Source organism: Anneissia japonica, unplaced genomic scaffold, assembly GCF_011630105.1.
Source record: "Anneissia japonica isolate Jap-2015-1 unplaced genomic scaffold, ASM1163010v1 scaffold287922_len478547_cov175, whole genome shotgun sequence".
In the NCBI taxonomy this organism is placed as follows: Eukaryota; Metazoa; Echinodermata; class Crinoidea; order Comatulida; family Comatulidae; genus Anneissia; species Anneissia japonica.
In genome coordinates, this window is record NW_022692572.1 from 299,139 (window position 1) to 326,519 (window position 27,381).

At 33.3% G+C, this 27,381-nt stretch overlaps 2 protein-coding genes across 6 annotated transcripts in view; both read right to left on the reverse strand.

Moving 5' to 3' along the window:
* LOC117100358 (dehydrogenase/reductase SDR family member on chromosome X-like) overlaps nt 1-27,381 on the reverse strand; it is a 103,512-nt gene that overhangs the window by 22,049 nt on the left and 54,082 nt on the right. For 2 of the 5 annotated variants that reach the window (XM_033240021.1, XM_033240019.1), the window contains exons 4-5: nt 7,050-7,139; nt 4,946-5,077 (exon numbers count right to left, since the gene is read on the reverse strand). Coding sequence is in view for 1 of the 5 variants with exons in the window: in XM_033240018.1 (XP_033095909.1) it covers nt 6,382-6,439 (58 nt within the window). In the remaining 4 variants the exon portion in view is untranslated. Of the gene's footprint in view, nt 1-4,945; nt 5,078-6,381; nt 6,978-7,049; nt 7,140-27,381 lie in introns of those variants that run through there. The other 3 variants (XM_033240020.1, XM_033240023.1, XM_033240018.1) reach the window with 3 other exon arrangements.
* On the reverse strand, nt 2,222-4,020 carry LOC117100359. Its single transcript, XM_033240025.1, has 3 exons — nt 3,813-4,020; nt 3,298-3,696; nt 2,222-3,169 (listed from the first exon to the last, which is right to left on the reverse strand). Exons 1-2 carry the CDS (start codon nt 3,839-3,841, stop codon nt 3,333-3,335), a joined length of 393 nt encoding a protein of 130 aa, XP_033095916.1. The 5' UTR covers nt 3,842-4,020; the 3' UTR covers nt 2,222-3,169; nt 3,298-3,332.

Below are 27,381 nucleotides of genomic sequence, written 5' to 3' on the forward strand. Positions count from 1 at the left end.
AGAGACAGCCCTAGCGTAGGCCTAAGTCCACTGTGGGACTGGCCGGCCCTAGTACGGTAGGACGGCTAGTCTAGGCCTAGGCCTAGGCCTAGGCCTATATATATGTTTATCGAATGTATTATCTTTCACACACAACTAAGACTCTATTCTAAAAATATTATCTTTATTATTATTAGTTTGTTTATCACCCTATCTGTTCTAATGTAGCTAGTCCGGATGGTAAATAAAAGTGATGAGTAAAGGTTTTTTTTTGCTTTATTTATTTATTTTTTTTTTTGTGAAATAAGAAAAATATCACCCTTGGTAAAACATGATTGATAGAATAAAAACAATACGTACTGCCAAATTTCACCCTTGGTAAAACATATTAATAAAAAATACGAATGATATCTAGGCCTACTATGTCTAGGTCTAACTGTTCAATTAAATAAAAAAAATTGTAAAAATAAATTAAATAAAATTTACAATTTTTTCCCCAAACTGATTTTTATTTTTTCAGTACCTTAGAAGATATGCGCGAGGGTGATTAAATAATTTTTTCTTTTATAAATCAGTTGACGAAATGCACAAACATAGAAATTTTAAATTGACAATTAAATGACAATAACAATATTAACCCACACACAATTGGATTACAAAAAGCACAAAACAAGAAACAATGTTATTTTTCATAGTGAAATTCATTTTCTATATGGCAACATTATGCATGGTTTCGAATTTGATTTAATTCATTTCAGATTCAAGAAGAATGACATTCTTAAACTGAATGAAGTTTTCCACATTCCTGGTGAAATATGCTCGTAACGGGGCTATATTTGATGGGATAGAAGCACTATGTGCACTGCTAAGAAGATGTGCATATCCGTGTCGCTATGCAGACTTAATTCCTATGTTTGGCCGTTCTGTCCCAGAGTTGTGTATGGCAACTTATGAGGTGTTGGAATTAATCTACAACAACTTTCATCACTTATTAACGTCTCAGGATCAACCTTGGCTGGCACCACAAAATTTGCAAAACTTTGCTGATGCAGTACATATGCAAAAGGTGCTCCACTAGACAACTGCTGGGGATTCATCGATGGGACAGTTAGACCCATTTGCTGTCCAGGAGAACGACAAAGACTGATGTACAATGGACAGAGTTCATGCCATTAAGTTCCAGTCGGTTGCCACACCAAATGGACTTATTGCTTATATGACTGGCCCTTTCTTGGGAAAACGGCATGATAGTGGTATGCTTGCAGATTCTGGGCTTCTCCAACAATTCCAGCAATATTCAGTTGGTCCTACTGGTCCTACTATGCTTATATGGTGATCCGGCATACCCGTTACGACGTCAACTTCAAGGCCCATTTAAAGGAAATCATCTTACAGAACTTCAGGAACAATACAGTGCTAACTGAGTTCTGTTAGAGTCAGCATAGAGTGGACATTCAATGAGGTGGTAAATTATTTCACGTTTTTAGATTTAAAGAAAAATCTAAAAATGAATCTGAGTGCCGTGGGCAAAATCTACCTTCTGTGTGCCCTCCCCACAAATGCACACACAATTCTTCGGTCACAACATCTGTCTTTGGGGTAGACCCACCAATGTTAGGAGTTTCAGTTACCACCATTTTAGAGTGGTTGTTAAAAAATTAGGACATCATAATGTTACTGTTTCTAAATATTTATATTTAAGCAACATTTTTCCCTAATATATTCACCTTATAAGGATAAGGACATCCCTCTCTAGGCCTAGGGCCTAGCCTACCTATTATTTATTTATGCCAAATGTATATTGGTGAAGTAAATTTAAAGAAGCCAAATTACAAACAATTTTACTTACCTTAATCTAGTAGTAGGGCCTACTCTGTTCTATCACATGTATATCTATTCTAATTGTTTGTGAAAGTAGCCTAGAGCCTCATGACAAATAAGATGATGCCTTTGCAATAATGTATATTAGAGTCCTTCCCTCAAATAAAAGTTTCTTCAATTCAGCAACACATTGGTAACTGCTTCAGCTGTCTCTTATACACATCTAGATGTGTATAAGAGACAGCTTGTCCGTTGAGGAGAGAGGTGATTATGATAGAGTGAAAGGGGCTATCCTTAAAGCTTATGAGTTAGTACCCGAAGCGTATAGACAAAATTTTAGGAATAATTGTTTGTGAAAGTAGCCTAGAGCCTCATAACAAATAAGATGATGCCTTTGCAATAATGTATATTAGAGTCCTTCCCTCAAATAAAAGTTTCTTCAATTCAGCAACACATTGGTAACTGCTTCAGTGCTAAATAATTAAATAATTATATGACCTCCATCAATGCTGTATAACAACTTTTCTTCAAGTACTGTAGTATGAAGTAGTGATGTATTCCTCTTTGCACTTGTGTTTTGGAGTGTTAGTGTTCAAATGATACAGTTTGCTGTTTGTAGTTGTTTGTCACTTCCCTCTTCTACAGTCTTTGTAACAAATTATAACGAAATGTTTGTTCCCTGGATACGATTTTTATTGGTTTGCAGTAGTATTAAACATGAATATTCATAAAACTATACTGTATATCTGTGGAAATTGTTTTATTTAAGTGTATACACACAATATACAATTTAAAAATATTTAAACTATTTTGATTATAATTTGTTTATTCATTTATATTTATACAGTATATGATATAGTGAACTTGCCTAAGATTTAGATAAAATTTGACTTGCAGATCATTAGTTAATGGGAATACACAACAATTTTGGCATATAAAATAAGGTCAACTTAGAAGTTACTTGAGTTAGGTAAACTAGATTTTGCAAGCTTAACATTAAACAAAAAAAGCAGATGGAACAAAGAGCTGAATAAAAAAAAACATGGGGCTGCTAAATTATTAAAATTACCTTTTAATTACATATTTATAATTATTTGATTACTTATTTTTTAATACTTCCAACATCATTATCATAATATTGTTCATCTGCTGAGTTTGCTGTAGCATTTGCTGTTGCATCAACTCTATTTGTTTGGTTCTTTCAGCAGCCTCTTGCTTTCTAAATTCTGCATCTTGCTCCATTTGCTTCTCTTTCAATTCTTTCTCTTCATTTCTCCACTTTAATTCTCTCTCCAATTTTTCTTTGATCATGAGCATAGTCTCATTCGACTTCCTTCTTTTCTTGTCTTGCACATCTTCACTCTTTGTCCTGCAGTACAAATAAGATCAATAAATATTGTCATAGTCACATCTACATTTTTTTTAATGATTCAGCATGATTGATTGTTTATGAAGTACTATCCTTTTTTATATGGATATAAATTCAAACTATCTTACATTTTAATTGGTGTCATGGCATTAAGACATCTATTTCACATTTCCTGCGCATCCTCCTTCTCTTTCTTTATATTATCAGATGGAAGACTTGATGTTTCAGACTCCTTTTCAAGATTTACCAGCTCCTCCATCGCCTTGTCGACTTCTGTCTCTTTAGGGGAGATCCCCGAAGCTTTTTCTTCCTTATTCATTTTTTTTACATGCTTTGTCTTAAGCAGGTTGTATTGCTCCCTGTATCCTCTGCTATCTGTTTTATCAGTTTCCCACATGGCATTTAGATTAGAGGCCACAGATTGCCACATTTGACCCCTTTCCCTGGTTCTTTCCTTGTAGCTGAAAGGATTTGTTACAATCATTTCCTTAAGTAAAGAAATGTCTTTACTATCATTCCAGACTACTCTGAAAAATTAGGATAATATAAAAGAGGTTGAACAATAGGGACTTAAAAAAAAGAAAATGAAAAAATGTATCCATTCTTGAATTTATGAAATACTATAATATAACAATACAAATACCTTTTTCTTACTTGAGTCTGCAAAGCCATCTGGATGGGATTAGCAATTACACTAAACAAAAAAAACAAAAAATAAAATAATTAAAATATGATATAATTAAACACAATTTATATTAATTTTCAATTATTTTTTTGGAACAATTTATGTTTTTTCATGATTTTGAAAAACACAGTTACTCGATTTGGGTAGACCTACTACTGTAATAAGTTTGCATTGTAGCCCAATAGAGAACTTCTTCAAATTCTGTTTTTATTTGTCTTTTATTTATACTATATTGAAAAAAAAAGTGGGTGGCGGGCCAAACTAGTCCTATATTTATTTGGGAAGGCCTTGCCTACACTGTTACAGACATCTAGGCCTAGGCGGCCTATGTCTCCAGGGCATAGGCTCAGTTTATAAGCAGTCTTTGTATAGAGGATCCACCTAAGTTTATTTACTGTATTCCTTTTTTGCAGAGTTCTGTGAATTTGCACTCTGTGAATGTAAACATAAAACATGTGCATTTGACAAATGATTTGTTTACATAATCTAATATAATAAACTCACGATTCAATTTCGGTAAGTTCACCGGTCGGATTCCTTGTCGTTTCCATTTTTCCAAAACTCCTACTCACAAAAAGTCACATGTAAGGTTCAAGATGTAATATAATAAACCCACAATTTAGTGCTGTTCGCTGATCGGTCAGATTCACCAGCATTTCTATTTTACTAAAATCCTTACATCATTTTAGCTCTACCCACTCAAACAACTAATGTTTTCATGAGTACGCTAAACCAATCAAACTAATGTCCTGAACAGAACGCAAGAAAAATTGTCAGTGTAGTTACGCATGCGCACTTTGAAGTGGGCGGAGCTAAGTATGCAAATTATGACGTGTAACGTTTCCGTCGTGACTTCGAAAAGTCCCTAATATCTTCCATCCATAACCTGATCGCTTTCATACAAGCGACACAAATTTTCAGGCTTTTAAAAAAATGGGGCGCTGTTGGGGATCGTCAGAAAAGGGTGACCTAATATCATTTGCATATCTAGGGGGTGGGCGGGGGCTGCACACCCCTCCAAAAAGTACTCGCAAATTCCCCCCCCCCAAAAAAAAATCATGCTCAACTAGTTAAAAATATCCTAAAATTACCTTCTTTTGCGAGTTAGCACCCCTCACATAATCATCGAGGCCCCCTACAATGACCTTCACTTTCCCCCATCAGCCCCAATTCAATACACCTAGATATGCCACTGCCTACTACTGGAGGGCTCAACACAATTCCTGTAATGATACGGATAATGAGATTAGTTATGCTCTCATCTGGGAATTATTAACAAAGGTATTCAATATTACAGTATTAATCATTATTATTCTGTAATTTTCTAAATTATCAGAAGGTTAGGTTAATGTTGTTTTGAAGATTTGATGTAATGTAGAACTAGAAGATATTCTAATCAACTCACTTGACGTCTCTATAAGAAACTCTAGCACATTTTCCAATTTTAAAACTAAATTAAAAAGTTATTTATTTTATAATAGTACAACTTAATCTTTATTTCTATCTACTTTTAAGCTTTTCACTTTGTATTTTATTGAATTTTATCATCTCAAATTTGTTTGTAAATAATCTTTTAACTTGTTGCTGTTTGTTTTTTGTAAATATGTTCTTGTATTGTCGAGGGCCCCTTAAAATCAGCTCACGCTGAATGGGTCACCCTCTCGAAATATGGTTGAATAAATAAATAAATAAATAAAGCAGTCTATATGAAGTGCAATACAAAAATGCGTTATATTTTTTTATAATTCCAACCTCCTTTACTCTGAATGGTCCATATAAAATTTAGCATAAAAAATACAACAATGAAAAATGTTATGAAATGTGATAAACTGACTGCAGTATAAAATTGAGTACAATGGAGATAAATGTTTAAATTAATAAAATTCAGGTCAAACAGTGATGTTGAGAGAGGTCCATAGAAAATATAGGCAAAAGCTATTCAAATGTGGAACAGATTATAATTGAGCTGTAGATCATCATTCCCTAGCTAATCAAATATATTTAAACTGTGATTGGTTGTGATACAGTAGTTGTCTTTTGGATTGAGTTTTGCGTCAATTATAGTAAAAAGCATCCTGTAAGCACTAGCATCACATGCGCCTAAGAATTTAATTGTAGACATTCAGTTGAATATCTACTAAACAAAAATTAATGTTAATTAAAATTCTAGAGCTACTAATCAGCACAGAAGCCATTATTTTAAGATCAACATCATACAAGACAACTAAATGATAACTTTTCCATAAGGTCAGTTAGGTTGTGGAATACTTTTTCAAATGACGTAAATTCAATAAACCTTTTTAAGTCAGCAGTTGCAAAGCGTTGGGCTGGCTACCAACCTAAATTCAGTTGGAGGGCCGCATTGGTCACATATTAATTTCATTCATTGTTGGCCGTGCATGTTATAGAAAAGAGACAAATTTTAATAAATCTGTATGTGTTGAAAATTTAGTTATTTATGCGCTAAATGTAATAAATAAACTTGTTAGAGTACTGTAACTAACATATAATGTATATATTTACTTACCAACTGGGGAGGGGGGAGCCTTGGCAGGCCCCAATCTAAATGCTTGCTTCGCTTGCATGCCTTAGGGTGCATTCGGGCGAGTTTTTGTAGAGTCTAACACAGAATAAATCCGGAAACTGCCATTTCCAGTTCTAGCCCAAACGCGGACCGCCTGCTGATATTCGCTAATTTGATAATCCAACATGTTAATGAAGACTTATGACTATTAAACAACTGAAGGCTGCTTTACAGTGGAACAGGTACTACCTTCAATGACCTTGCATGTTGGTAATAGTACTGAATCATAACTCTCACTTAATTGTTTACAAAGTGTAATTAAGAAAGTCACACACAGTGCAATGAATGAAAGTTTATTCATGGTTTATATGCCCAAAATACACATCTGTGATTTATTGGGAGTTTGCAATGTATGCTTTATTATTGTTGAAGCTTCGGTAAATTCATTACTTGATTTTGAGACAACAACATTATGCAGTGGACCAACGCCAAAGTCCATTTCTTAATTAAAGCGTGGGGTGATGCAAGGGCTCAGTGCAACTTGATAGAAACTCATCATTTGCATAATACCTTAGGTTTTACGTCCGTGAGTTTAATGGTTTTTTTTGGAAGCCGAGTTCTGCACAAACCGGTAGTATTTTATTGTATACAATACTGGTAAGAACCCTTACCTTTCTCCCGTTCTCGCCCAAACACACCCCTAGAGAACAGATACCCAATAATTCTTTCTCCGCTACGCCACCGATATCACTGGGGTCATGCTGTAAACATTAATATTAATAATTAATTTATCAAGTAATTTAGATAATTAATTATTAAATAAGTGATTAAAAAACTAAATTATTTTTATCCATTAAAAATTAACGTAGGCCTATTTTTCATACGTTTCAATAAGTAGATGTTGATGCGTACATACAGAACAATGCATAAAAATACAGAACAAAATTACATGCGTATCTACACGAGCAAATTCTTCAAACAGACGGAAAAGAACGTCATCATATAGCAGAACAAACAACAGAAACACATACACATACAGCGATGCACCCATGATTTTGTTCATCCGATCATATTGTACATGTATACGTACAATTGTTTTAGTTTGGATTGGATTTATTCGGTGTAAACACCAAGGATAGCCCACGAAAGTCTAGAAGAAGACTTATTTCCAGTGGGGTCCTTCTGGTGGTGATTGGACAGTACACCGGGAGACAATCCCCTACTCTTTTCCAAAGAGTGTACTGTGTTCTTTAACGTGCACATGGGCCATAAATGCACACGGGACCAACGGCTTAAACGTCTCATCCGAAAGACGTTGCGCTATTGTAACTTGTATTTCAGCCCTCTAGCTGAAACACAAGGAGAGGCAGCGATGGGAATTGAACCGGGGACCTAGAGATCTCCACGGTTCAGCGCACACACAGTGACTACCACCAGATTAGCTGAATGAGCTAAACTACCTCTAGTTTGTTTTCTAAACGTTAATTATTCTTTATTTCATATAAAGAGTTTTTGGAAATCACTTAAGGTCCGATTCGATTTCGAATTATGAAAAGTGTAGGCTGTGGCACCGAGACCTCTGACGATTAGTGCCCAAAATTTGTATATTTTCGGAAAATATTTCAGCCACTCCAAGTCTCTTTCCTATTCTTCCTTTATTCTTTCACAATTTTGCATTTTTTCATATTTTTCATAATTTTATACACTCACATATAGTCATTTGTTTAGGCCTAGTCTAGGCTAGACCTCGGCTATGCTTATTACTATATTATTTAAATATACAATTTTAATAGATAAGATTAATTTAACATGGACATAGTAATTCATACTTAAACAATACATTAAATTTATATATTAATATAATAACGTTAACGAATAAATAACAATAACCAAACTGTGTACATAGTGTATCACTACTATAATAATAAGAGTAACATTTTCAATCTTATAATAAATTTTATACAGCCGGTGTTGTATTGACCTAGGCTACTATGGCTAATGACAGGTACGCTTTTACCATTAAAGGCTTTTTCTATGAATGGAATGACCTGTACGAAACACAAAATCCTGTAGACCAAACCCAGTACCGTTACAATTTTAATTGTGCGGGAAATATCCTCAAGGTGCGGGATATATCCTCAAGATGCATTACGTTTTTGTAAACAATTTTGGGTACTAATCGATTTTGAATTATGAAAAGTGTAGGCTGTGGCACCAAGACCTCTGACGATTAGTGCCCAAAATTGTTTACAAAAATGTAATGCAATAATAGCAATATTGACTACTATTGTAATTGTATATTTTCGGAAAATATTTCAGCCGCTCCAAATCTCTTTCCTATTCTTCCTTTATTCTTTCACAATTTTATGTTTTTTTTTTAAATATTTTTCATATTTTATACACTCACATATAGTCATTTGTTTAGGCCTATTCTAGGCTAGACCTCGGCTATGCCTATTACTATATTATTTAAATATACAATTTTAATAGTTAAGATTAATTTAACATGGACATAGTAACTCATACTTATAACCAATACATTAAATTTATATATTAATATAATAACATTAACGAATAAATAACAATAACTAAAATGTGTACATAGTATCACTACTACAATAATAAGATTAACATTTTCAATCTTACAATAAATTTTATACAGCCGGTGATATGTATTGACCTAGGCTACTATGGCTAATGACAGGTACGCTTTCACAATTAAAGGCTTTTTCTATGAATGGAATGACCTGTACGAAACACGAGCTCCTGTAGACCAAACCCAGTATACCGTTACGATTTTAATCGTGCGGGAAATATCCTCAAGATTCTCATGCATAATTCATCATTGTGACTCCAGATGGCACCACAACTTGCTGATCACAGCATAAGATTGGAATTAGTCAACACTTTCCATGTATCTTTGATCATGCTAAAGAGATCCCGAGACACTGACGTAATATTTATTGTGAGTACGATGTTAAAACATCCTTGTACTTTACAATTAAAAAATATAACTTGTGTATAAATAGGACCGAAATGGCTACAAAACAAGATGTTACATCAATAACAAAATATTTAAAATACAAATGTGTTTAATTCCATACATAATGCATTTTTAGATGCATCATGTCGACGCCTACCACTTGTGATCCCTAATGACAAAACATTTAGCTGATACTCAGCTATACCCAGAGGAAGTTGAGCCAACATATTTTATTAAAGTTTAATCACTATAAGTACACATACTTCAATACTCTCATGTTTTGTCTATGATCGTTAATTTATATTTTGAAAATTTCTAAAGCAAGTAGATTTCTGCACATGTTATGCAGATTAAGGAAGTTCAATCTACCAAAGCATGACCTTGTTGAAGTGTATAATTGTTAGATAAGACCGAGTGTTGAGTATGCCGTACCTGTTTGGCATTCAGGCTTACAGTACAACATAGCAATATGATTGAATCATAATCATAATAATAGTACTGTAATCATTTCAAAAAATGGTTTAATACTGCTAAAAATAGCAACAGGGAACTTAGAAGAGTGAGGTATCAGCACCATAAATGTAGAGTTAAAAGGTATCGAAAAAGTGCAATACCATTTCTTACTTCAACGGTAAATGAATGATTTTGGCTTAGCTGCAATAATAATTAACAACAATAATAATACTTATAGTAATGTCAATAATAATAATGATAGTAATTATGATTATTATTGATATTATTTATTAATTATATTGATTAATGGTTAGTTAATTATTGGTTGTTACTGTAATTATTATTGTTAATTATATTAATATTAACTATTAATTAATAGTTAATTATTAATTTATTATTGTAATGACAGTATAAAAATAATATAACAAAAATAATAATTAAATAAATGCATTACAAAACCATCATATTGGTTATTGGTCCAATTTAAATGACATTCACAATGACATTTTTTCTGTTTAATTTAAATGTTGGCCCCTTTTTTTCATGTCGCATTGTTCTTTCCCAATTTTGATGTAATTTTAATTGAAATTTAAATTTGTGTGCAATGCTTAGATGATTGTTTTTTTCTTTCCTTCTTTAATTTTTATATTTGATAATAACAATAATAAATATAATAATACAGTTATAATGATTTAATAATTAATAATAAAATAATTGATTTTATTACGTATGTTTTTTTAACCTGTTGTGTACTTCTGATGTTTCAAATTTTAATGTATTTTAATGTTACTTTTATCTCCTTTTTTTCATGTTTTGTGCTTGTGTTTGATTGATGTTTTGATGTTTTAATATTTGCCTACCTTTTTTTTTATTTGTAGATATCATAATTCAGCCTTGGCTGCAATTTTGATTTGAATAAAAGAAACTGAACTTACTTCTTACAGTATAAAGGAATTTTAAATGATGTGACGCTGATGATGTACAGCTGGAGTAGCAATATTTATCCTCCAGCACATTTCTACAATGAAAATTGGTCTCTCCACCTAAAGTCGAATCCAGTGGAGCGAATCGAGTCTCACTTGGCCTAGGGGCCCCCCCCCTAGTGGGGGTCCAGGGGGATTCACCCCCTGGAAGCCACAGATATTTGATGAATTATGGCGAATTTTTATTACTTATTTGATAGGCATCGAGTTACTATAATATGACTTTATGTAGGCTATGCTTTCTAATGTTGAAATCAGCTTCCAAAACCAAAACATTTTGAATGAAACAAGAAACAAAGAGTATGCAATGTAACCATCTAATTATATAAGATTCTATATTTTGGAAATTTTGCAACAAATCTGTCATGTCAACGACGCTTTCATGGTAGAGGTTGCTTCACCTATCACGATATATTCCAACCATCATGAGGCTATCTAAATGAGTATTTGTCATAACAGAATGCAAATTATTTTTAATTAGTCTCATTGAATAAATATTATTATTATTACTATTATTATTATTATTATTTTTATTTATTGTTGTTGTTGTTGTTGTTGTGATGGAAAGTTAACACAAACAATATGGTGGCTAAACGAATATTACATGTAAATATTTTTTTTTTATTTGTTTGTTCCCCGACAAAACTTATCGTCTTCCTCGATGGGGGGCTATGCTTCCCCGATGGGGGAGGGGCTATAGCCCCTCAGCCCCCCCCTCTGGCGCCACCACTGACACAGACACGTGATATACTGTATGCTGCCAACCACCAATATAATTTTTGGGATTACAGAAACTTTGGAAACATAATTAAACACAATCCACTCTAAAACAACAACATAAACCACATAAACAGTAGAACAACAGTAGTAGCACACATCCCCATGTTTACATTAATTGAATATCAGCCTTGCACCAGTAGGTGAAAACACGGGGCTCCGGCTACGGTACTAAGCATGCGTGACACAAAACAAGACATGGCTACCTAGCTACCATAAAGAAACACTTATATTTAGTTAGTTTACATCATTCCACAATGACAGCGACTGAAATGAACCAAACCTCCAAAAGATGCAATGGGTTTTTCAAAGTGCACACGGCAACTCGACTCAAAAGTATTGATCATCTACGTCTGAATGAAAATGCGACTTGTGTTAGTTAAATTGATAAGCCTATTTGAATTCAGTACTTCAGTTGTCTAAACACGGATGAGAAATATTAATTTAATGAAGTTTTATGTTTCAAGAGTCAACAACACTGATTTATTCTGTGTTGCAGATCGTTATATATATATATATATATACATATATACATTTTTATAATCACAATATTTAAATTTTTAAAATAATTCAATCAAAAACAAAGTGGGAACTGACACATTTTATTGTGTACTATTTAGTGACATTAGTTGTGTCTTATATGTGGTGTATTCAATTACTTTACTTTGTATTTTCTCAGGGATGTAAATATTTAAATATTTAAAAAATTGGATTAGTCTCATTAGCAGTTCCCAAGTTTTTCGTCAAATGTGCATTTTGTGTCTAGGAAAAATCAGTTGTACAACGTATCAACATATTTTTCCTCCACAGCCGGACTTAAAAAAATATTGTATATTTGTTGATCAGTTGGCATTCAATGATCAGCAGAGAAAAAAAAAAGCCTAAAAATAGGAACATCTAAATGGAAAACAGGAATTCAACAAATCTTGACCTACAGTAGTTTCTGCAAAAGGGCAAAATGCATGACATACTAAAACTGATAGTCAATTTGAAATACATCAGTGTTCAGTATTTCAATTTTTCATATAATTTGCAGTTACTTTTTTCAATTATGAGCAAGAAATTCACATATACCAGGATCAAGGAAAGAACATAATAATTCATCAGAATATGAGGACAAAGTCTAAAACAACAGAATGTGTTGAATTATGATCAATTATATTCTTTATTTAATAGGATTTTGTAATATTACCTTGTACTAGAGGATTCACAAGAAGTATGAACCCTTCCTTGAGTTATCTTTGCATTTGTATAAATATATATTTAAAATGATGAATCAGGTAGACAATAGGCTGAAGATAGTGATGTCATTACCAAGACGTATTTATTCCAACCAAGTGTTTGCAAAATGAAATTGACATTCTACAGAAGAGAGAAGTGCAGCAGTATCACACACTGGTGCGTTTAATACTTTGGAGACTACAGTAGGCCCTCAGGCCTCAAAAGGCCAAACACTCCAGGTTCTAAAACCTATAAAATTACCGTTATTAATCAAATGTTGCTGCATTAAATGCATCTAATATAGTTAGGTCTGTAATCCAAGAAACTCCGCAATCAGTTCAAACAGTGAATAGGCCTGCCTACTGTAGTAGTACTACTAGACTAGTAGGTGTAAATGTTCAATCAACAGTACATGTTGGCTAGCTAAACTGCACAGCCAATATGCATATACTTCGGTTTTCTTTATTCTCAGTTCAATGTGTTCTTCATCTAGTACAGTAGGTCTACAATTACTTTTTCTTTGCCTACATGGGCCATATGATATTTTTATACGAATACAAGGATAGTACAGTATATATATTTTTTGTTTTTGGTTAGGCAGATATGATCGATAATATAAAAACGCAAAATTGCGTGTAGATGACGTCACGCATAACTGCGCACTTTGAAAACCTTATTGTGAATATTCCGGGCCAAGCTAAATATTTGTTGAAGCCTGCATGTAAGAATCTCGTGCCAATTTTGAGATATCTTGCTAACAAGATATGGGGAGAAACGTAGAATAAAAAAAAAAGATGATGATGATGATCTCTGACAATAAAAAGATGTGAAGCAGATCACCAAAAAATTACAATTCACAATCAGTAATTATAAATCAAGTGTTGTAAGAAAAAGTACTATGCTACTGAATAAACTTGTGTCACATATTTTTGTAATAGGTAATTATAGCAACATTGAAAACTTATTTTGAAATTTAACAATAAAGACATTATTAAACAATAATTCAAAAGAAAGTATACACGGTAAATTTTTACGGTAATTACTATCTTTTTGGTGATCCGCTTCACGAGCGATCACCTCTTGTTATTGTCAGATATGATAATGAGCATAAACTTCCGGTCAATGTTGTTTGTAATGTACCCAAACTTTACACGCACGTACGCGTGCGTCAAAATTTTAAAATGCTCGAAATCACTTTTTAACTAAATTAGAGCATGTTACAGGCCATTTTGAGCATTTCAAAATTTTTCGAAATTTTCCACTACTTGCGCGCATTTTTACGCACGCAGCACGTACGGAAGCTAGACATTACGTTTTTTTACATAGTTTGGGTTCCTGACATTGTTTTCACAATTTTCCATTCTTTTCAGTCATCTTATGGCCAATAGCAATGCCGTACGCATGCATCAAACATGTAGTGATCTTTGTGCGCTTTTGTGCCGACATACAGTGAAATCATGCTAAAATCAGGCCTATTTTTAGGCTTTGCGAACGTCTTGCATACGAGTTTAAATCTACCGCAAATGCCGGTCAAATTAAGTCTGGTCATACAACTAATTCATAATCGGAAACATTTAGACCACACCATTTGCTGCAAATTTAAAGACCATCGCTAACACAGTAGTAGGCCTACTTACATCTTCTTGCCTGAGATTTCTTCACTCGGGTCTCCGTTTTTGGCTAAGATTTACACACAGTTATCAACAGTCTATTTTTAGTATATATGACCTCCCTTGACTGTCACTATAAATAGACTGGTTGTGAATGCAACATTCTCAACTGTCTATTTTTAGTGACTGACCCGGCCTTTACTAGACACGCATCAAATTAGTTTTCGATACGTGCATATTATTAAAAGATTGGCAATCGGAATGCTTGGCTCCTATTTCTAGTACACTGTCGTCGTCGACAAAATCAATTCTTCATTTGTATATTTTCCTTAATAATTCTGTGTTTTTAAATTTGTAGTGGGATTATTTTCATCTTTACAAAATTCAGTTTCTCAACTACTACAATGTATTATTATGTAGGCCTATATATATTTTTTATTATTATGTGAATAAAGATACCAAGATGATAAATATACCAGTGTTTATTTAATTTAAATTAAGCTTTACTTTAATTTTGTATTCTAATTTTGTATCCCAGGCCAACTCATCATTATATCCTATTGTTTGATTTTCATCTTAAAAATGTTGTGCAATTTAGTTTCTCAACTACAATGTATTATTTTATGCAGGACAATATATATTTTATTATGTGAATAAAAATACCAAGATGATAAATATACCAGTTTTTATTTGATTTAAATTATGCTTTACTTTAATTTTGTATCCTGTTCATAGTTTCCATTATTATTATTATTATTATTATTATTATTATCGTACACACTATCAGTTTATATCTCACAAAATGTTATGCAGCAGAACACGCACACATTCAAACAATTTCAATCTTCAAATAAATCATAATATGCAACAAAGCAGGTACAAATGAAAGGAAACACTTTTTTGGTAACAACATATTTTAATTTGACAAAATGTTGAATTAAATTACAGTATGTACAATATTTTAAACAATACAAGTGATTACAGACGACTGGGTCGATGTAAAATATGCAATTCTGGCTGCAAAAAAATAATATTAATACTAGACCTATATAAAATTTTAAAAAAAACAATAGCAAAAGAAAACATTTATTTAAATTTCATCACAAATTTACGAAAGAAGAGTCAATCCATGTCAAATCAATTTATTGCAAGTGATTTATTTTTAGCTAATTACACGGAAGTGCCCCTTTATTTTTTATTTTGATGACGTCATCATGGTAAAAAAGAATGAATTTTTGGAACCTTCTCATCACTCTTTCTTTAAATTTATCAATATTATCATTGACGATAGAAGGCGGCAGACTGCATTTTGACGCTATCAGATTGATATAGTACATTATGAAGAGAAAATTTGTGTGGCATTACCAACCAATAGGTTTTTAACTCTTGGCAAGGATCAATTTCTTGTGCCATTACTGTGCACTAGCACGTCGTGATGTGCATGTACGGTAGAATTAGGAAATTCTCAATATCGCTATTCAGATAGAGGGCAGCCGACTGTATTTCGATGCTATTGATATCAGACTGATAAAAGGTCAATTTCTTGTGCCATTACCGTCCACAAGCACGTTGTGACGTGCATGTCCGGTAACATTTGGAAATTCCCGATATCACTTTGCAATTAATTTAAATCACGTTTCAGGTCATTTTCAGCATCCCAAAACTTCCTGTAATTTACGCACCGTATGCTCATTTCCACGCGCACTGCATGTACTAAAGCTGGGAATTACGTTTTGTTACACGTTTTGGGTTCCTGACACAGTATTCATAACAAGGGGCCACATTTATCAAACTAGAATTCAGCTTAAATTCGTCTTAAGTACATCTTTTTTTGCTTTAGTCAAATTTATCAATATTGCTTAGCTTAAAAATTTCTTAAAATTAGAAAGATTGTACGTGGGCACCATCTAAGACCATTTTTAAGCAAAGATTTTGCAAAGATTGGGTAATAAATCAGCTTAAGATATCTTAACTTTTTTGACTTAAGACATTTGCTAAGATGAGATTGATAAATCCTGGGCCACGAGTAAACTTTTTCTGCCAATAACATGTGCACAGGCGTCAAGACGTCCTCGTATGCACGCGTAAATCTTTCCAAATGTTTAATATCACTTTTTTTAAAACTAACTAGAGCATATTTTAGGCCATTTTCAGAATTTAAAAAGATTTCAACCCGCACAGCTTGCGCTTCCTGAGGGTCAAAGTTCGGCGGATCACCAAATTCGTCCTCAATGACGAGTTCAAATCTAGTTTGGATATCTTCATCATGTATATCTTTATAGAAAATATTAGATGTACATTCTTTTATACAAATTGACCAAATATGTAAAATCTTTAGAAGGTTTTGTGTGTGCTACAATAAAAATACAATCAAATGACAAAAATCCAGAGGTGACGGAACTAGTGGGTGCTGTGTTATGGAGAGTAATGTGTGACTGGAAATGGTCTGCAGTCAGTTGGTTGTTACCATGCGCCAGTGATGTTGGAGTATATAGGAAACTATTAGGCCTAATGAATGAATAAAGTTCAGAGTTTGTCGGGTAGTGAAATGATTATTTCACATTTTAAGTGCTCCCTAAATTCAAAAGTGTAAGCTAAATTACGGTGATTAATTCAATTAGCGAAGATATGGAGACAAATTTCGAATCCCTCTTTCCAGGAGGGGATGCAAATGCTTTGTGAAAATGAGTACGCCGCAGTACTCATTTTCACAAAGAAATACACACAACTGGTTAGCTAACAATTATGTCAATGTTTACATGAACACCTGGGAAGGAAGGTGCAATCATGTTGTTACCTAGCAAACGTCTGTACTGTATGGGGGAGGGGCTGCTGATGTACTGTGTAGCGGGGGACGATGAGGCATAAGACTAGGCCTACTAGGCCTATTATATAACTAAGACAGTGGAATTATATGTGATAGAGAGTACACTTTCGGAAGAAATAAATTAAAATAAGAAAAAAAATAACTAAGAATAATTCATTTGGTACCTTGTTTTAAGTATTATACAATGCTAACAATGCGGCTCTTGTAGCCCTGGCTTGGGCAAAGCATCCATGTGCAAAGCAGAGGTGTTTGTTTATCCATGAAAAAAGCACGCCACCGGGAAAGTTTGCCTTACCGGGAAAAGGTGACGTATCTAGCTTATGACGTATGCATGCTAACCAATGTGAGTGTGACGTCACCAAAAAATGAATATTTTCTATTATAACCAAAATATTAATAACTACAAAGTTTATGGGCGTAAATTCCCTTAATACGAATGAAAGGTTGCACAATCTCCTTGCCATACAAATTACAGCTCCCACTGACGTCTTAGTCGAGAAATACAGGTAGCTGAAGTTTTTCTCGCAAATCTGACTACAAAACCACATCCAAATTTCACGTTCCACTTTTGACCGTGAGTTGTGCTTCGCACTCGCCGCTGAGGGCGGCGTTCCGGGAACCCTGCGTCAAGAATGGACAGCCCTGGGTTTTTTAATTTATAGAAGGCATTGATTACCTGCTAAATATTAATTGAGGTCAGTATGTCAGAGGGTCACTTTAATAATTTGAAAACCAAAAAAACCTGCCTGAATGCAATTGAAATGCAAGTTGTTAAAGCTACTTTGTTGCAATTCATAATGGGTTGCAGCAGCTTAATATACAAAATACACATTCTAGCCTAATGGGCAGCACATTAATTTGATTCTATTTACAGTTGGACACAGTGTACAAATGATTTACTGCATACTTACATCCAACACACAACTTCCATCAGTGCCTTAAAACCACTAAAATATCTTTGCAACATTAAATTCTTAATGATGACCTTTTTGTTTTATTGCAAGCAACAAAAGCTTCAGAATACTCCACTATAAAGTAAACATTATCATTAAACATAAAGTGCATGCTCAATAGCTGATGGCCTTGTAACCAAAATAATGACATGCCTAAACGGTCCTCCTGCTAAGAATTGTGATATTATTTAATCCATCAATATGAAGATGGCCATTATGTTAAAAGCTGCGATTTTTTTATTTTAACCAAAAATGTGTTTACGTTTCAAAAGGTATAAAATACACAAAATAATACAACAATTTTGGATTCGCATCGCGTACCATGCACCAAAATAGGCTAGGCCTTGGCCTCCTAGCCTAGTCCAAGGTTATTTCAGCCTTATTAGCTCATGAAAAAAAAAATATTGTTCCTTGTAGTAAAAAAAAATAAACTAAAATGCCGATCCTGAATTTCGTAAAATTTGAGTCGGTCAGGCGAGGCCAACACCTGTCTGATTAATTCGAGACCAAACACCCTAATAACATATAACAAAAACCAAAGGATTCACTGATTATACGTAAATAAAATGAGTATGGTGACTCCGAAAAATGACAGACATGAGGCCATAGTAAATAGTGTGTGACGTTTTCTCAATTTTGTATAGCAATATATTGTTTACCAGTTGGTCAATCCTTATAGTACCTTTTGTTTTTGTATATCTTGGTATATCAGGCCTGGTGTTACCATCAATATTAATGAGAGGCAGCCACAATATTTATTTGATTTATAAGCCATGAAACACTCGTACCAATGGCTGAAACATAGCGAGAGCCACTTCACAATCTGTCAACAGTGCAACCTGGAGCAACTATTAGGATGGCCAGCTGAGAATTGTCAGAGTGTGTTCGAACCCTCGTTAACAAGGTTCACAACCTGAATAGAAATGTTTCAATGAATTACAATACCACTGCATGCTCTGAAGACAAGCATTTAGTCAAACTTTTTGTGGGGAGGGGGGAGGGGGATTTTATTAAGTTTTTGGTTGGAGAAGTGTAAACAAATGGAAACACTGCTATTTAATTTTATCCAAAAGGTAAGAATTCTAGAATAATGAATTATAAAAAAGCGATCCTTCTAGCTATCCTACATAATAACATACAAAATATACATTACATCGTTTATATAGCATTATTTCATGAAGATTAGAGTGCTCAAAGCGTGGACTATAGTAGCTCATACAGTAATTTTCTTCTCCCCTAATGGCCTCTTCATATCTGCCGGGGCCAGGGCCCGCTATCGGGAATAGCAGGAGAAAAAGCACAATTTGTCGGGGAGAAAAAAAAATTATATGTATCTTCTAGGTATTAGTAGACTATAATAAAATCGATTAAATAAGCCTTTGAAACCCCTAAATTGTCAAAATTTTTTTTGGGGGGGGGGCTTCACCCCCAGGACCACTTTCGAAACCTTTTAATCGAAGCTTGACCACGCCTACTTTGCTTTCGTCGGGGAAATTGGACCCTTCGTCGGGGAAATCCGACCCTTCGTCGGGAATATATCTGACCCCTCGTCGGGGCATCGGCCCCCCTCGTCGGGGACCTCTTGCCCCCCCTCCCCCGTCAGGCAATATGGACCAGTACACCTGGGTAACCCCTAATCGTCTCAAAAGATGTACTGGGTATTTTATAGTGCATGAGCCAATTGTGTACACTGGGCCTATGGTTTATGGTCCTTATCCAAGAAGACTTGTTTCACCTCCTGAACCATAGGTGAGCGGGCCGTTCGAACTAGCGCCGATATTATAGCTGTAGGTTGCGGCGCCCCGGCCATTCGACTACCTTACATTAGAATGACTTTATTATTAATACCTTGTTTTTCAGAACCTATTTTTGTAAAGATCAGAAAATAAAATTTTGTTTTCTTATTAAGCAAAATGATTTTTGCTTAATAAAAGTATCAAGGCAGAGAAAAAATGGAAAATAAAATTTTATTGATGAATGTATTCAATTCAATTTCAATTCAGTGTAGTAATGAGATTAATAATATGCTTTAAATTTATATAATTAAGGAAGAAATATATATGCCTTATTTTATGATATCTCAGGGGTGTGGAAGGCATACAAAAAAAAATGCGAATTGGTTTTTTATTTTAATGTCCATTTTTTTTTTTTGTGGCTTACTGGCCAAAAATTTAATTTAATTTTTATTTAAAATGAACTTAATGATGGTTGGAAGGCTCGCAAAACAAAGTATAAAAAAGGTTTTGCCTAAAATGAATTTATCTTTTCTATGTCAATGACTTTTATTCCTGATGACATAATTAATGTCGAAATATTGAATCCCAACACAATGGCATGTATTTCAATACTTGGAGTATGTATTATACTTTCTAATGACTTTTAAAGAATTCTAGAAAGGCGAATTATAAAGAAAGCGATCACTGTACACCGGTAATCCTTGATCAATAAATGTTTGAATGATAATTATTACTGAATTGTATCAACCAAAAAAAATTAGAATGACGAGAAATGAATGAATTATGAGAAAGCGATAAAAGTACTGTATTATATTCACATCCATCTTTTCTTGATCAATATGCTTGTTCGATAATTATTATGTTATCTCCTTCTAGAATGACGAAAATATGAAAGTGATCAACTTTACCAATCCTAAAATAGCTTAACATTACTGTATGTTATTCTCAATCTTTCCTTAATCATTTTATATTTTAATGATTATAATTATTATTATAAAGTTACATCTAACAAATAAACACACAGCAACCATGGCTGCAGCCAAATTTAAATTTCAAGACTAATAGATCAAAAAATTTAAAAGACACACTCATCTCAACTGTAAAGCACAAGAGGCATCAATAATAGCCAACTGCTACAAATAGAAAAAAAAATAGTGAGAATTTATTAAGCAAGACAGAGCAGCCAAAGCAGAAATTTCTCAACAGATTACGCCATTAATAAATTAATGTTAATGTTTGCTAAATATGGAACTTTTTTAGAGATTATTCTTATATCTGATAATTTGGAATTATTAATTTTTGCTTCATGATGAACCATTGTAATGTGCATTGTAAAAACAAGATAATCTCAAGGTTGTGATGTTCAATATGTTTAAAAAGGTCATTGACAAATTGCTATCGGGATCACATTGCACATCAAAGACATCACATAATTGCCTTTACATGCTTTGCCAGCTCATTTTTATACTACGAAGTGTGTTGAAATCAAGTCATCTTTTCACTCTGCTGTTAACATAGTTACCATAACAACGTAGTCAGTTGATTAATATTCATGTCATTGCTTTACAAGCATCATTTTGACATTTTGAACTGTGGAAGAGACGATCCTTTTAAACTACATTAATATTCAGGCCCTTGAGGGCTCCCTACTGGTTTTATTACACATCTGTAAAAAAATCCAGGTTTATCATGACATTCGTAGGTTTAATCTTTCATACTTAAGATTTTAATCTAACATTCTTCAACATGTTTACAACTTCATGACTGAAATTTCAATTATTTTTTGCACAATTACTCTGCCGAAAAGAATTAAACCACTCTGATTACAAATTTATGATACTCTTCCTCTTTAATGGGGAAAATACAGAATATCTGCAATGACAATAACATTGAAAAATTCAGAGACTACGGAAATGTTATGTTCTACTAATACATGAATGTGAAAATATAGTATAACCATGTTTTTTAATAGCTAATTATACCTGTTATCTCAATGTCAGTCTCATTAAATTTCAAGAAACATATGGCAGGTTTTTATTTCGACAAACACCTGGTGACTCGAAGCTACATTGATACTTGCACTCAAGAACATCTCTGTTTTATAAACCAGACCCAATCATTTTTTTTAATTCATATTACAAAAGATGCTCATGTCGGAGGCCAGCAACAAAACCACATATACTGTAGGCAAAGAGCATGGAGTAAATAAACATAACACAACTTTTGGCTTGCTATAACAAATTACATAAACATTCGACAGGATGTAAACTCAATTAGGGAACAACTTCCTTTGGTCTAGCAAGTTCTTAAAATAAAATAAATTAAACAAATTATTTCTATAAAAATCATACCAAAACAAAACAATACAGTATTACTTAAAAACAAATCTTCATATACAGTATTTTGTAAATGTGTCTGAATTTTAATGGATCAAAAATGTTTCTAAAGCACAATCTATTGTCATAAGTGGTTTGGTGCAGAGTAATAAATGGTCAGTTCCCAACCTTGAGGTCTGGGTTTCAATCCCCCGCTGTGCACTTCGCTTGAGTTCTTGAGCAAAGGCACTTTATCTGGGTTGCTTCTATCCAACCAGGAATGGGTACCTGATGGGGTTGCCTGCTACTATGCCATCATGACTCAACACTTAAGCACATGGACCAATGACTAGGGAAAACCGAGCACTTTGCAACCTAAAGAAAAGGCATTATAACAAAAAACAAATAATAAAATCTAGAATGGAAATGTCTCTAGACATACTAAAAAATACAATGTCATGTATTGAAATATTACACAGTTGTTCTTCTGCTATGACTAGAGTATTAATTCTTTATCTGAAAATAATCATGCAAATGTTGTCATAATGTAGTGTGTAATTCTTATACGACTGTTTGTTCATATTAAATAAGGCTCTAGGTACAAAATGATGGAAAATTACTCTACTCTTATGCATCATGACATTCATTATCTAACTGATTATTACACAATAATGAAAAGTCTAGTTTTTTTCATTCAGAGGAATCAATTTACTAAATAAGTGTAAATTTATTGATAAACTCATTTTTTTTTTTAAATGCTAGACCAACGGCAACAAACATAACATAGCAATACATTGTTTTTCTAAGAAATATTCTTGAATCTTAGCAAGTCGTTATGGCAGGTTTTAGTGTATTTATCATTTAACAGTAAAATTACAACAGATTACTATAATTGATAATACAGAAACTTCTTAAGAGGATATAATATAATGTACATAATTTTTTTTTAATGGTTGATAGAGAACAATTAAAAACTAATAATTGGTTTTATTTTCCAATTGAAATTGGAAATTTTAAAATCTTGTCCCTGACTAAAAAGACAAATCATTTGTGCCAAAACTTTACAGTAAACTAATGGCTTTCTCGTCAGACAGAAACATATTTTTTCTTACAGTATATGAATCTATATTCTATTCTGTGGTTAATTTTCTAAAATATTCACCACATCAGAGTTGATGTCGATTCTAACTTTAGTACCTTTCAGATTATGCTGTCTCCACTTATTTATACAGTATGTATAACATTAACATTAACTATAAATTAAACATTGTGTGCAGAGACTTGACCTTGAAATCGTGCAATTAAATTGAGACACAGAAAGACGTCATTCAAATACATTCATTATTTTTTTCAATTCCAAATGACTAATTTTTTTAAAATATAGTAAGCCTTTAAAATGATTAAATATTTTTTTTGTACATGAATTTCAAGTTTAAAGTGAATGTTAACGAAAAACTAACACTGTCTTTTATTTTACAGAGGGTTAAAGGTTATTCATTTATATTGTGCAAAATACGAAAATCTCTATTCGCAGAACAAGTGAGCAGATGTAACTAGAAAAAAAAATAAACCCTAGCCAGCACCCAAACCGCAGTATGGGGATACACCCTCGTCGCTGAGCAGGGATTTATCAAAATGTGCCCTGTCCGGCACCAGTTGAGTCTCGGCCATCCCAGGACTCAGGCACCTCCTATCCAATAGAATACCAATGGAATGCTGTAAACTAGCAGAGAAAGTGATTGATGATATGCTCAAAAATGAATTTGTGGTACTTGATCCAACCAACTTAAATTTAAATTAAAATTGAAAATTGAATTGGGTCAAGTCTTGCGAGCGCATCAGGCAATTAGGCTGGGGGCCAGGGGACCCACAGTGGCCCCTAGTTGGAGTCTACGGGCATAAGGCCCTGGGAAAATTTGTGTTATTTTACATGATAAAAGACAGAATTGAGATTCTCCACCTTAATTTCTATAAAACCTCTAAACTTTTTAAGCTGGTGGCCAGTACAACTTCTTGAGACCAGCAGCGGGCTGACGTAAATTGTGGAGGTATTATTCTAATTATGTTTTCAAAGTCAACAACACTAATTCTCTTTTATAGGCCTACAAAGTCTTCCTAATAGGCCTATTATTAGCGTTGTTTTGTGATAATGATGGAATGCAGTAGCATGGAGAAGGGTGGGGGATAAAAAACAAACTCGCAGGTTCTTCTACCCACTCCACTAGAAATTTTCCGAACACAAAAAAATCCAATCATGTACTAAGTATTTAAAAACAATGAAGCGCCAGAAATTTGCCAATGAGGAGTCTGATACCACAAAAAGGGCTCACCCTTACTCACCTCAGCCCCAGCCATGGCAGGGGCTGAGGTGAGCAAATTAAAAAAAATAGACACCTCTAGATTCCTGGAAATGGCACTTTCCAACTACAAATACAAATACGTTTTGAAAGCAGCGTTTTCGACACAATGATAATGCCACTGAGCCTGCTCCTCAGATCCGCCGCAGGTACCGCCAATTGGTTAGACATCGCATCATGTGCCTTGCAACTTATATTTACTATTTATATCCATCATACTCCATCAAATGTGCAATAATCTCAATTATGAACTCAATTTGGTTTCACTTCTTGCAATTTGTGTTTTACATTTAATATTAGCTGTTGTTTTGGATATATTTATGTGTGTAGTATTATATTATTGTAACATCTGTTTTTATTATGTATGTTTATATTTATTGAAATTAAAATGTTTCTGCCATATATCTCCCTTTTTGGACAATAAAGAAATCTTTGAATCTTGAATCATCTTAAATCATATACGAAATACGAAGAACTTTATTGCAATCTCTCATTCAAAAAGGGGAGAAAAAACATTACAAAACAACATCACAAACCCACTAAACACATAAATAATCTACAATAAGGCATACAATTAATTAGGATGATTAAGTAAAAAATTCAAGTACAAAAATAAATAATTAACGTTGTTATGCAAATAGTACAGGTGCACTGGCTCTGCCAGAAAAAAATTAATTGATAAACTACATACTTTACTTTCCTTCAGCAAGTTCATTTGGGAACCACATTTACTTTTTTAGTAATTTATGATCAATTACGTCAAAACATTTTGATATATTAGTAAAGCACTTGGCTATCATTTTGCAGTCATTTATAGAAATCTAGTCAATTCTAAATTACCGTACATGCTGGAGGCATTAAGTTAAGTAGTTCTTCCAAAAAAGCATATTGTTTGACATTATGCGATCATTTTCAGTGATCTTGGACTTTCTACAATCTTTTCTACAATCTTTGCTATTTAGCATAACTACTGAGATTGATCTACAGACATAAACAGTTTCTTGGTTTCAAAATAAAATGTACAGCATTATAGCAATGAATTGAGATAGTATTAATAATATAATTGAAAATGCAAGGGTATCAAAACATTTAAATAATAATTACAAGACTTATTAAAAAATTATTAAATTACATTTTTAACATTTAGATTTAAAAGAAAATTAGTGAAATAATTTGTAGTTACACCAACATTTCCAGTCTGAAAATGTAATTGTACAGTTGTCCATTATAACATTTTGTGTTATTTTGTATTCAATCCAATACTTCAAATATCAAAACATAATACAAGTATTACATGAAAATATAATTTGATCAATGTATTCAGGCATTTACTTATTAATTGCATTGTCAGCAATTATAGTTGAGATGTTTTATTTGTAACAATTACAGCTTCTATCTACTGTATAAAGCATACTGATTTGGCAGTAACTCATACATAAGCTGGTACAGCAAACATTTTAGTATAAATAAAATTTATTCCAAATTTCCATTAATCCACCTAACAAAGTATGAGATTTAGAGGTATCTTCTTTCTTTCATTCTTTCTTTCTTTCTTTCTTCATTTATTACCCATTTTTTACACAATAATAATTCAATAACAATAAATAATAAAAATAGCAAATGGCTAGAAAATAGCATGCGCCCTAATGATCGAATCTAGCTCCCAGTCTTAAACCAAAATATATATTGTGGCGACTTATTGAACAAGTTGTAGTATTTATCTAAACCACTTTCAATTTCGAACAGGCTCCGTGTCATGGGTCTACATTTTTTAATTTATATATTACAAAATGTGTTGATGTCCTTTAACCAAGGTCACTTTGCTCAACAAGGAAAGTGTATCGTGATCATTTATGATGTGCCCATGATAGTATTAAATACACAACACTGGTTAATAATATAATTTATAAGTCAATTGTGACACCATCACAGCAACTCCCAATGTTATTTTCCTATCCCCAACCGTTTGCTTGATCTTTTTTAGATTTGCGTGCAAAAGGCTAATTAATTCAATCGCCATATCGTGCACTGCAATGAATTCTAGGCTGGTTTTTTAACACCTAGAACTACAACACATACAGTACTTGCAGAAAGAGAGGGCAAACACTCGCCCAATCGAGTGGTAATTGAAAAAATGACATTTGTAAAAGTTAAGCAAGGTAAATTAGGACCCGAATGAAAGTCACTTTAGATTTAATATTTTGTATGAAAAATTAAGGAATTCCTTGAATCAATGGACCCTAATAAACTAAAGAAGCTGAAAATTTAATAAGAATATTTGAGGCTTCTAGATTTCAAAGACGCAGGGAACAAATTTAAATGTAGGAAGTGATTACGCTACACTCTAAAAAATAGGTGGTGAATATTTCCTGGTCTATTTTACCAATGCTCCTGGTTATTAACGCTAACCAAAATAATGTTAAAATCCTACTCAACACAGAATCTGGTGAAGATATACTCATCTCATTTCTGATTGGTTTATGAATATGTGACGTCTTAAGTGACAGCGTTTGTTAGCCATTTTATTGTTCGCGCTCAAAGTTTTCATCACGACGACGCGGTAAACTTGATGTCCGATTGATTGTTGTTCAAAGTGGTTATTCTTGTTTTAAAATGACGAGCTATGTATCGGAAAAACTTGAGGAGTGGAATCTTCAAAGTTTGAAAGAGAATTCAGATCGACACTAGGCCCTAACCTTCTACACTAGGCTTAGAATTGGAATATGAAAAGGTAGGTAGGGCCTAGGCAGGATAATAGTTGGTCCAGGGAGTCGTTCCAACTCCTGGT